At 38.7% G+C, this 11,249-nt stretch overlaps 1 protein-coding gene across 1 annotated transcript; it reads left to right on the top strand.

The window, feature by feature from the left end:
* The first annotated feature begins 7,110 nt into the window (after positions 1-7,110).
* On the top strand, positions 7,111-9,139 carry LOC145898891 (succinate dehydrogenase [ubiquinone] cytochrome b small subunit A, mitochondrial-like). The gene is made up of 4 exons (XM_082987540.1): positions 7,111-7,554; positions 7,620-7,751; positions 8,260-8,398; positions 8,460-9,139. The coding sequence occupies exons 1-4, from the start codon at positions 7,512-7,514 to the stop codon at positions 8,632-8,634; spliced, it is 489 nt and encodes a 162-aa protein (XP_082843666.1). The 5' UTR covers positions 7,111-7,511; the 3' UTR covers positions 8,635-9,139.
* Positions 9,140-11,249: the final 2,110 nt, after the last annotated feature.

Consider the following 11,249-nt stretch of genomic DNA (forward strand, 5'->3'; position numbering starts at 1 on the left):
TGTGGCCCATGGCTGTCCCTGTGGTATGAGGCTGACTATTGCGAAAAAAACCAAGGATTAGGACGGTTTAATAATTGCAAGATCACGCTAGTCCGTAATTGGAAAAAAATACGTTTTGTCCATCGATTGATCAACACAGCTCTTTTCATTTTCTATGTCCTAAATGAGGATTTAGTTTTTTGCAATACATGAAATGTTTCACCCACAAACCTAAAGGCCATCAAAATGCTTAAACTGAACATGAACACGGCAAATTTAAACATATTTTGCTTGTACTGATCTTGGTTGGGCTGATCCACTCGGTGTGTATATCAAAATAATCAAACAAAGCTTTGAGAATAATTTACAAAAAAGTAAAACACAAGGCAAAATTGGTACATTGCTGAAAAAAATGGAATAATTTGCCTCGATCTAACTAAACATTATATTTTGACAGCAACGATATGTGTTAGGTACATTTTATTTGAGTGTATGTGTTTACATTACTAGGGTTCGGTGTGAATTTATCAGAAAGAGCGTCCATTATTCCGGTAACGTATCTCTTACGGAAATGGCAGATGTATCATTTGGTACCAGTCTGGATTAATGTCTTCTTTTTGTCTCTTTTATAGAAGTTTCCAAAAGCATCTTTGAAAGGTTAAAATGACGGCATGGTTTATGGCGAAGAATTACGTAATATCGTTATTCTAAATTTCGGTCGAGAAAAATTTGGTTGGTTTACCAGGTCGTCTGCTTTCCTCAATTCATTATTACGGACATCTAGGAAACCACTGCACTAGTTTCATGTAAAGCATCCGGGAATTGCGCTGATAAAGAATCAAATGACAATGGGCGTCGTCCATAACAACTGACAACGCTTATTGAGCTATGCACCGGTTTCCACATAGCGCGTACGTTGTGGCACACATATCGGAAATAGATGTACCGAAAAAATGATTTCAATATTTGAACAAATTTTGACCATATTTTTCACAGCGCAAATTTGTTCGTATATTTTTTCTTCACCAAACATGCAAATCGTTCGACAACAATGTGATTAAAACCTAACTCAATTAATTTGCGGCTTGCTCTGTATTTCCATGGGGGAGGGGTAGTCTGAGATGTGGCCCCATTAAAACCGTTTAACGAAGGATGTCTAGCCCCGGTTTATTTACACAGTCGAAAGAATGCTGTTGGAATATGCCGGCGTGTCAAGGTGAAGAAATACAACATTTCTAAACATTTTCGGACCTATTTTAACTCTAGGTTGTTCCAAAAGTAAATAACTAGCATCCAGTAATACATTTAAAGCAGTGGTAGCAAGAGGCTTCCATAGTTCAATCAATTGCAACATTTCGTTTAGTTTTGGGGAAAAGGAACAAAATATTGAACATACCTTTACATAGTTTTTAGCTGTAGATACGATGACTGGAAAATTGTGACAACGACCAACCACATCTCCAGTGCATAGTAACGTCGTACTACCTGTAATATATTTGTAAGATCAAGTTACTAGCGAATTTTATTGCATTGTTGGTTGAAACAGCATATGTAGTTAAATGGCAATATGTTGTGATACGCGTGATAACGTGATACGCGTAAAGAAACATGTTCCATACAACCGAAAATGGTGAGGTTTCTTGCAATAGAAAATACTTGATTCAACGAATGTCTTTCGTTAATTATTTTGTCACTTTTTATTTCAAGACCAAGAAAGCTTAAGTGCGTAACAGCTTACTGTTGGTTCTGAACCCTGTTCATTCTGAGGTACATTGTCAAGCTGAAACGAATCGTAAGTATTGCTTGTTTTACAGGTTATGCTTTTTAACAAAAATTCAAACAAACAGAGAATTAACGATTCATTGTTTATGTACAAGTCACGTGTTGAACACATTTTATCCATTGTCAATGCCCAACAAACTGTCTTTAAAACGAGGACCTTTGTCTGTCTGCTGAGACTGTCAAATGATTTACATCTTACCTTCATTTTGACGAAGTGCCCAACATAGGCAACTTGCCCCCTTCATGGCCGAAATACCACTTCAAACTGAAATTCCGTGATTTAGAAAACAGACTTTTTCACATTACAGCTTTCCACATAAATGCACATTGATATGTAACACCTGCACCTAATAAAGTGTGCGATGACAGCACAGAATAGGCATCAGGTCAACTGCTGTAACGCTGCAGCCTGAACATTCTCTCTTTACGCTCCCAGACGAAAGCCTACGCCTGCGACGACCCTGCTTTCTCTTTCTATTAGCGTAGGCTGATTAAAAGAACCTGTAACTGGGCCTCTTTATACTTAGCCTTTATTCGGACTCATTGCGAATACTCGAATGCGCCTATGCCACAACCACACAACTAGGAGGGCGCACGTGGTATAAGTTTAGAAAATACAACTGAATAAAGCATTGTGGGACAAGACAAAAGCTGGACTGTTGATCAGCTGCTTGCTTTACACGTGCTTATTGATGTGGACCTGGAGTTCCTGAAACGTTGTGGGCGCGAGTAAAAGAGAAAGAGCCGAGGCGCTGTGTTTATCCCAGTAAGCCAACGTCATGTACAGTTTTGGTGACAACAATTGCGATTTTTCAATTATTTTGTGTGCAAGGGCAGTCGGCTTAATCGTGACCGGCGTTTGCATTTTATTGCTATGTCGCATGTGTGTTTAGTCTACACGGGCAAGAGGCATGCATAATCGCACGGTGTGTTCTTCGTTTTATTCCAAAGCTTAGCTTTGGGCACGCTCGTCCCGCCCGCCCGCTCAAAGATCAAAAAAGGTAAAGTGGGCTCGCATCAAAAGGAAACACCCGACAGCCATAGGGATGGTAGCGGCGCCTCAGCAACCTTTCCTCGGCTTGTACTCCTTCCCCGGTTGTGGCGACCGGCGTATGCGCTCCTGTGGCACCGACGGCGGTAAATTGAAGAGAAAAAGAACATAGGCTACGGCCTTCTTCGAGTTACTGAAAAGAGCGACGCAGCCTCACTTCGTACGCTTTAAGCAGGTATCGTCACGTGACGTCTAGACACCGCAGACTATGTTAAATAATGAATAACGACGATTTCGCCGGCCGTCGGGTCAAATTGGACCAACGCGAGTGGACGTGACTTCATTCAGGGCGAGTGCAGTGGGAACAAAAGGGGGGTCGATAAATTAAACGCAAATTTATTTCATCATTGCACAATTTTCTGTTGTAATAGCTTGCTTAACAGTAGGCAATATAATGAAACTTGGGCTGGTAAATATAGCTGTAATTGCCAGAGTAAAAATTACCTTTACCACAACATAATCGTGTGCAATGTACAGACATGGCTACCCCACAAGATGTACTCGCTGCTAACGTACTTAAATTACTGCTCCGTAGGGCTTTAATTTCTCTTGCACCCACAAATAGATTCTACAGTTAATGTTGTTTTATTTGACGCACCAAGCGCAAGCAATTTCTATGCCACCATTAGTTTTCAAAAGACTTTGACCTTGCTGGAAATATCACGCCATATACATACCTGAGTTATACCGCATTAACTCGTGGTGGTTAAACGTGGTTGGGCCCTTTCGTATAACCCACTAAACTCGTTTGTGGTGCTGTTTGCATCCATGGCGTAGAAAAACTCCTACGACTTCCGTCCTATTGATAGCAGAAGATACCTTTTTTCGTTAGGCAATATTTTTATGTGGCTTTTTATTAATATGTCCATGGATTCCTCTCCTATCGCGTTTGTTGCCGGCCCTAAGAGTGGGGGTGCAGTCGGTACGGCGTACCAGGGCCCCTGCCGGTACGGGGGCCCTTAAATAGCGAATGGGGGCCCACCAATACGGGATTTCTGTCGTAATTCCCACCTACAATTTCATGTCCTCGCAGGTTTTTTTGCTGTAATTGCAAGGTAATTTAAACACATCGCTATTGTAATGTAGGATTAGTTTAACGTAAACTTGCAAGTGTAAGTAACTTCATAAATGTTTATTCTATGCGCTCGTTTTACAGTTTAAGGTCGTTTAACGCAGTATTTTTCAACCTTTTTGAGCCACGGAACACTATTTTTATCAAAATAATCTTGCGGAACACCAAATTGTTGGAAGTACTGCGGCATTGTACTTAACCAGCAACAGGCTCGCGCAATTACATTCTTTTTATTACAAAACGAATCTTATTGTTTCACAACATTAAAACATTCAAACTGGTGATAGTGGATGATTATTTTCTTAAAAAAAGTGATTTTCGACCCGTGTTCCATGGAACATCAGTTAAACTAATCAATTTCTTGCGGAAAACCTGATGATCTTTCACGGAGCACTGGTGTTCCGCGGAACACCGGTTGCAAATCACTGGTTAAGGCATCATAAGAAACTTAAAGAATAAAATAAGTCAATTTAACCCGGTTCGAATATATAGTAAATAACGAAGTAACCCAATTTGTAAACCGCGTCCATAAATTTTAAAAAACTGCTACGTATTTATAAACTGTTCAAAAATCAAGTGAATAAAACCAAAATTAATAAATATAAAAATGTTTTGTGACGGATTTGTTTAACAACAAAACAATGATAAATTTCCAAGTGAGCTGGTGGTATAAGACCATCCTTTATGTATTTTTTGGCTTATTTACTTCTAAACGATTGACGTCAGGAATCTCCAACCTGTTTGTACTAGGGACTGGTTCAACGTAAGGCATTATATTACGGACGTGCATGCAGCGTGTGGCACCCTTCTTTCTAATTAGTACGAAATCTGTGGATCTCTATGATTTACAATAAGTTCTTGTGGCGAGCTAATGTTTCTTGTTGTTCCGGCGCCGCAAGCTTGCTCCCGAAACGGTTTGCGTTTTTTTAGTCTCTTACTTGTATAATGATCGATACGTCGATTTTATCACTACATTGGCTTGCTGGCCTATATCGTTGTCGGCGAATTTGTCTCGAAAAAGACATTATAACGTTTTGCGTCACCATCGTGGTAGATGAAAGTTCGTAATTCTTGCATGGGAAAGTATCAAAACGAACAGAATCCCAAATTTGTTTGAATGTTAACAAGAAACGACCTGGAATGCAGAAAAATAACGAGATATACCTGTAAGTTGGAAATATACGGCTTTGGCGTAGCCAGGGAGAGGCCAAAAGGGCTGAATTTTTGGGCACTAATTTTAATATTGACTGCTAATCTGCATGCATGGTGTCAAGGGAAATGGTTGCCTTGAAAGATGTTGCAAAGCAAACAGTGCTACTGCTGTTGAAAAGGTTTTGCATCAAATTCTGTCAACTAGCTTTGTAGTTGTCTAATACGACCAAATTATGAAAAGCTCGGTGTTATGAGAATGGCATCCCGCTCATAAACCACAGGCATAGCCTGTAGCTCAAATAAAACGTTTTTATGGAATGACTCAAGGTTCTTGAAAGGAAAATTGTGACCCGAGGACCTCGGGATATTTTAGGTGGAACCAACAACCAAGCCTTCGTGGAAGAAATAATTCTGTTTGAAAGAAAACAATGGTGTTCGTCGGCCCCTGGTGAAAATTTGTGGTTTTATAAGCCAGTGTATAGACTCATATGGAGCCTGATGCGCCGCATCGATTAGCATATATACATCCCGGATGAAAGTGTTATGATAAATAAGTTGGATTAGATGAGTGATTCTTAAACTTGTTAACTGGCCAAACCCATTGGATTTTCTCAAACATTCGTCGAACCCCGACAACATGAAGAATAAGTCAAGCAAAAATAGCAATCCAACACAATTTTTGTGAAGTTGGGTAACTGTGTCCAAGCAAAGTCATTTTCCGTACTTGGTCAGATAGGGTAGCTATACAAAGCACATTTAGTGGTGCCGCTGAAAGGTCTTTTAATTCCACCGTAACACCTAAAAATAAGTTTTAAAACGCCCTTTTCTCAAAGAAAAGTATGACTGAAATATATATTTGCTGATATATTGTAAATCATTGGACCTTCGTCGAACCCCTAAAACTTCGCCATTAACCCCAGAGGTTCGATCGGACCAAGGTTAAGAACCACATTTTTCTGTAAAATTTTAAATAAAAGATCGCAATGACGCTGATCGTCAATCACTCTTTGTGAGTTGTTTTGGATAATTAAATCATATTTGATTTGCACGAAAGATTACTTAAACTAACAATAATACATGCAAGTGTGAATATGACATGTGCATCGCTTAGAGCAGTGATTCTCAACCTTTTTGTGGTTGCGTACCACTTGGAGGCAAAACAATTTCATCACGTACAACCTAGTTGAATGTTATAAAGTAACTTAAGGGATGAAGTAACAAACATTCTGAGACCACTTACGATTTTTTAAATTCGAACTATATCGGCAATTGGCGGACAGTTGCTCGTGTACACGCGTTCCACCGGTTGGGAAACACTGAATTAGAAGTTATCCAGTCAGCCGTCCATGTGGCGGTGATTTCCTCACAGAGAATCACGCTCCGCCATATGATAACTGCCGTAAATAGAGAGACATTATTATTCTTGCATATGCTAATACTAATGATAGTGGTGTAAATTTGCACGAAGTTTAAAGAGTATCTTAGAAAATACAATATAAGTCTGTGTAACACAGAAATCTGTGCGAATTTTAATGGCGTGAACAGGGCAACCACCTGTTATTTTTTGTGATACATTTGAGTTGTATTACTACACGAAATCGTAGCGTTAATATTCGCACAGATTTCTATGTTACATAGGCTAATATGTGTATCACGTTTGGCGAACTCTTTGTGACCCGGTGTAAAAGTATCCTCCCTTTTGTTCAAGAAATCAAGTTTCTAAACACAATAATTTTTTTCTTATTGTTTTGGTAAGACGTATTTTACTTGAATTGTTTTACCCTGGCCAATGAAAGATTGTACATAAATTTATCCCAAAAAAATATTTATAATCCTGACAAAATCTGTCCGGACAATTATATTCAATTTCAGAACCAAAAAGCAACACGTTTATTGTTTTGTCCAGGCCGATGAGTATACCAGAGACTATTAAGTAGTAGTGTCTTGGTAGTTTCTGATTATACCTTGCTAAAAGTTGTCTGTAAAAGTATTTCCAATAATCTCCATTATTTTAACTACCCGTTAAAAGAACGTGTTTGCCAGATTGTTTGCAGCGAAAGTGTGAAGGTTGAATGAAGTAGCAAGGGCCAGGGGGTTGTTTATTACTGCTTTGTCTTGTTTCTTCAGATTTTTTATAGAATGACTTGCTTGCGCAGTATTGCACGCAAAAAATTGTTGCAACTTTTCCAACGTATCATTTATTTATCATTTTCCCGTATTGGCAAAAAAATGCACTTGTGTAATTTGCGCGGAATGTTTTTTTTGGCGAACGTTAATTGCGCAGATTATCAAAACGTTTTTCGTATGTTAATGCATTAGCCAATTGTTTCACGCGGGTTAAATTTTCACACAAGTGCATTTTTTTCCACTCTTGGCTATCTCTACAATTTTTAAAATTGTGTAAAATAAATTCACTGCATTTGTTCATTTAGGCAGCTAACAGCTTCATAGAGTGACAACAGCTAGCCAAGAAATATGTATGGTGTTGGTTCCAGATTGCTTTCTAACATAATTAAAGGCAAGTTACATTTGCAAGGTAAAACTTTAACTAATGACTGTACTATTTAAACCTTTACTGTTCAGGTCAACATGGACCAACAAGGGTCCTGCAGTTCAGTTTCAACCAATCAAGAGCAGCATTGTCAACCTCAAATAAATGTGCCACCATGAGTTCAGAAGAATCCTTTAACCTTCGTCACCAAGTTGCTTCTGCCAGTGAGTGATTATCATGTAGGGCTTTTATATATATTTTAAGAGATAAGTTACCATTGGACTGTGCTTGCAAGAGAAATTTCTAAGTGACCCTGATTAAGAAAATAATTTTCTGAGCAGCCCCCAGTAAGCAATTAAAAATGTGAAATGCGGTCTTGCCATACAAAAGTTAATATGCTCAACTTTGGTGTCATGATCCAAAATTTGAGAACTCCCAAATGGAGAAGTTGTAAAAAATGTTGTTAAATCTGCGGTCATGCAAGTTTGTTACCAATCCAGACAAAATTATACTGATACAATATTAGTACATGAAACTTTCGAAGTTTCATTTGTGCAACAAACATTCATAAAATATATCCTACATGCTAGTTATAATCAAAGTATTTTGAATAAAATGATATTGTTGGCACAAGATTTGGCATTTAGTTTTAAAATAAATTTGATAAGTTGTAACCGATTTTGCAAGACATTATCTGCCACCAACCAAAGTTTTTCCCCAATTTCTTTTTAGAAAAATCCAACTCTAATTGGTACACCTACAGAATGGCCTCAGTGGGGGTCCTTGCAGCATGCGCAGGTTGCTTTATATGTCCTGGAAACCCAGTGATTGACTTTGCTGCTGTAACCCTGATTGTACATCACAATCATTTGTGAGTTTGAGCCAACACAAAGTGACTGGGCAATACTCTACTAATTGTGTTCTTTTTTCAGTGGAATCAAGTCAGTCATTGCAGATTATGCACCACTTCTTTTCAAAGACTGGATTGTACAAATCTTTTACATGATATGGCTTGCTGTCAGTATTGCCACTCTTGGACTTCTTTATGCATTTAACTATAATAATGTTGGCTTCTCCAAAGCTGTTGTTGGTTTTCTCAAGTTATAAATGTTGGATGTACTTTTGTCAAAGGTCATGTGCAAATTCTATTGCTCCACATTGAGTGAGCGTTATTTCAATACCTGTTTTACATGTGTCAGGATACCACAGATTGGTTTGGTGAACTGTTCTGTTTTACAGTAAAATTGCTTACAACATAAAACGCATTTCCTTTATCGATAAAATTTTCAGTAGCAAAATCAAAATGTTAAGAGCTATGTTGGGTAACTTTTTCAACATGATGCTTATACTTGCACCTATGCTTCTACAATGAATGAAACGTGAGCTAAGAAATGTGTTACGGTTGCAACAGCGCCTGAAACTTTTTTGCAGTAATACTGAACTCCAGTCACAGTTCAAACAGTTTAATTTTAGAATTTAAGAAAGTATTTCTGTTCCTTACTTAGTCACAGCAGTGGAGATTACTTACTTGCACAATCGCTTGTTCATGTTACACACACACGTTAAAGATCAAAGAAAGCATGATGAAATTGTAAATGGCCATGCTAAGTAGATTAAAATCTCGCCGATTCTAATCAAATTTTGCCAAACATGCCAGTTTGTACAATGTGTTTTTAACAAATAATGTTAGTTTTCATACCGAAATTTCGTTGATATATTTCAATATACAATGTGAAAAAGGGCTTTTTTTTGAAAAAGTTTTTCAACACCAAATGACAAGTTGGTAATCTGAAGCTTTACCGCTTGGTGGCGATGTTGCCTCATATTACAAGAGCGAACATTGGCTTAATTGGAATAATAAAACTCAAGATGGAGCAAAGTTTGTATGGGCTATAACGCCACAAGCACTTTTCGATTTAAGTAGAGGCATTAAACGTCACAAACACACCGAGCGACATGAATTTAGTGATTAATTTCGGAAGTGCAGTTTAAATATCCGCAAAAAAATATTAAAAAAAAATCATTTTTATGTCAGTCAACATTTGTAAACGCGAGTCTATTTAAACCGTGTGTTTTATTTAAGCTCCGTATTTTATTGTATTTCTTTTTTAGGCTTTGCAATTTGACTTTAAGTTAGTTAAAAAAATGCAATTCCAACATTTGTATTTTCTCTCTTTATTGATTACACATCGTTTCACTGCGCGGTACCACTAATTTTGATTGGTCAGCAAGGCATCCCAAAATGTACAAAATTCCTCAAAGTTTTCAGTATCCATGCAAAATTTGTTTATGCAGCCGAACGCTTCGCTAGAAAAGGGGTGTGTGGATATTTTTTTGTAGCGGGACGCTTAGTCAGCAAGTTTTGCGCATGAGGCAGGTTGTTTTGACCCTGGCATAATGCTTGTGCAGTGACACGTATCCTCTCTTGCGAGCTGGTCCCTGTTGTTTTGCTGTTTTGCATCAACCAGGAAGGGCGCACGTGCTTTAATTTTTTTCGGCATTTCATTGCATACAGTAGATATTAGTGAATAAGAGACAGTCAAAACAGTGTCAGCAAGGTCGGAATCATCCTCAGTTTAGAAGGTGCATCGAATTATAATGCAATATCGCAAAACAAAAAACTATCTGATTATCTGCGTATATGCGAATTTGTGGTGTTTTTGTTCGTTGTCGTTCTCCGGGCATTTTGACACATTGGTTTAACGCAGGAAGTACTGATTACGCGGACCTCCCTTCGAAGAGCGGCAGATACAGAGCTTTTTTGATAACGACTGCAAGGAGCACAACCGCTGCATGTAGCGGTCTGGTAACTTTGGCAAACTACGTGGCATTTATTGGTGGCTGCATTAAGCGCTGCGGGCATGAAGCGTGTAGCATTTGCAAATTATGGACAACTATTTCTTCTTTCGCAGAACGAGCTGGGTACATCCTGGACTGACATCGTGGTACCTTTGTTTATTGCTGCCGACCAATTATATGTTCAGAAACACATAAATCCATAGTAATTGCATAACACTTGGAACACTACGCGAAAATCGAAAATAACGCAATTATACACAGGTCGGAAATACATTATATGCATAGCACCCGCCACCTTGAATACACCGCATTTCTTGCAGCTCGCCTATGCACTCAACCACGAAGTTTTAGGCACATGTAGAGTATCACGTGCAAAAACTTATCTAGTGACCTCACACCGTTTTGTGTGCGTCACGGTATGACTCATGCCGTTGCGATGCAAACGGAAATTGCATCGGTATGACAGAAACTGTAGTAATGCGGTTGCAGTGTGGCAGCTAATAAAAAAATCGGTATAGTTAAGGGTACTACATGGTTGTCTTCAGAGAAACGGGTCCACCTCGGCGTCTTATGATAACAAAACAAAGGTAAACAAAAGCCATTGTTATGTGTCTTCCAGGTTGCACTGGTTAGACTGCTACCGAAACTGGCGCAAAGAACATTTTAAGCTGTGGATAAGTTTAATTATTTGCGCCGAATGTCCTGCAGCTGAAACGGTTTGCGGGAAAAAAGCTGGTGTTTTCATGTCAACGCGGTTTTATCTGAAGTGTGCGCATTGATTGCCTTGTTGCCTCGTGGCCAGTTTTTTCTGTGGTGCAGAAGCGTTTTCCACGTATTTTTTTGGTCAGTAGCGAGTGTCATCTTGCGCAACACTCGTCTGGAAGCGGCGGCAACAACAGCTTTAGCGCTAGTTCTAATTGTCT

This window comes from Ascidia mentula, chromosome 4 (assembly GCF_947561715.1).
Source record: "Ascidia mentula chromosome 4, kaAscMent1.1, whole genome shotgun sequence".
Lineage (NCBI taxonomy): Eukaryota > Metazoa > Chordata > Ascidiacea > Phlebobranchia > Ascidiidae > Ascidia > Ascidia mentula.

What these genes read in the sequence shown, in the direction of transcription:
- LOC145898891 (XM_082987540.1), top strand. Translation starts at nt 7,512, where the DNA reads ATGTATGGTGTTGGTTCCAGATTGCTTTCTAACATAATTAAAG. An exon ending in GCTTTCTAACATAATTAAAG is followed by an intron (nt 7,555 to 7,619) that starts GCAAGTTACATT and finishes TTTACTGTTCAG; the next exon opens with GTCAACATGGACCAACAAGG. An exon ending in TCACCAAGTTGCTTCTGCCA is followed by an intron (nt 7,752 to 8,259) that starts GTGAGTGATTAT and finishes ATTTCTTTTTAG; the next exon opens with AAAAATCCAACTCTAATTGG.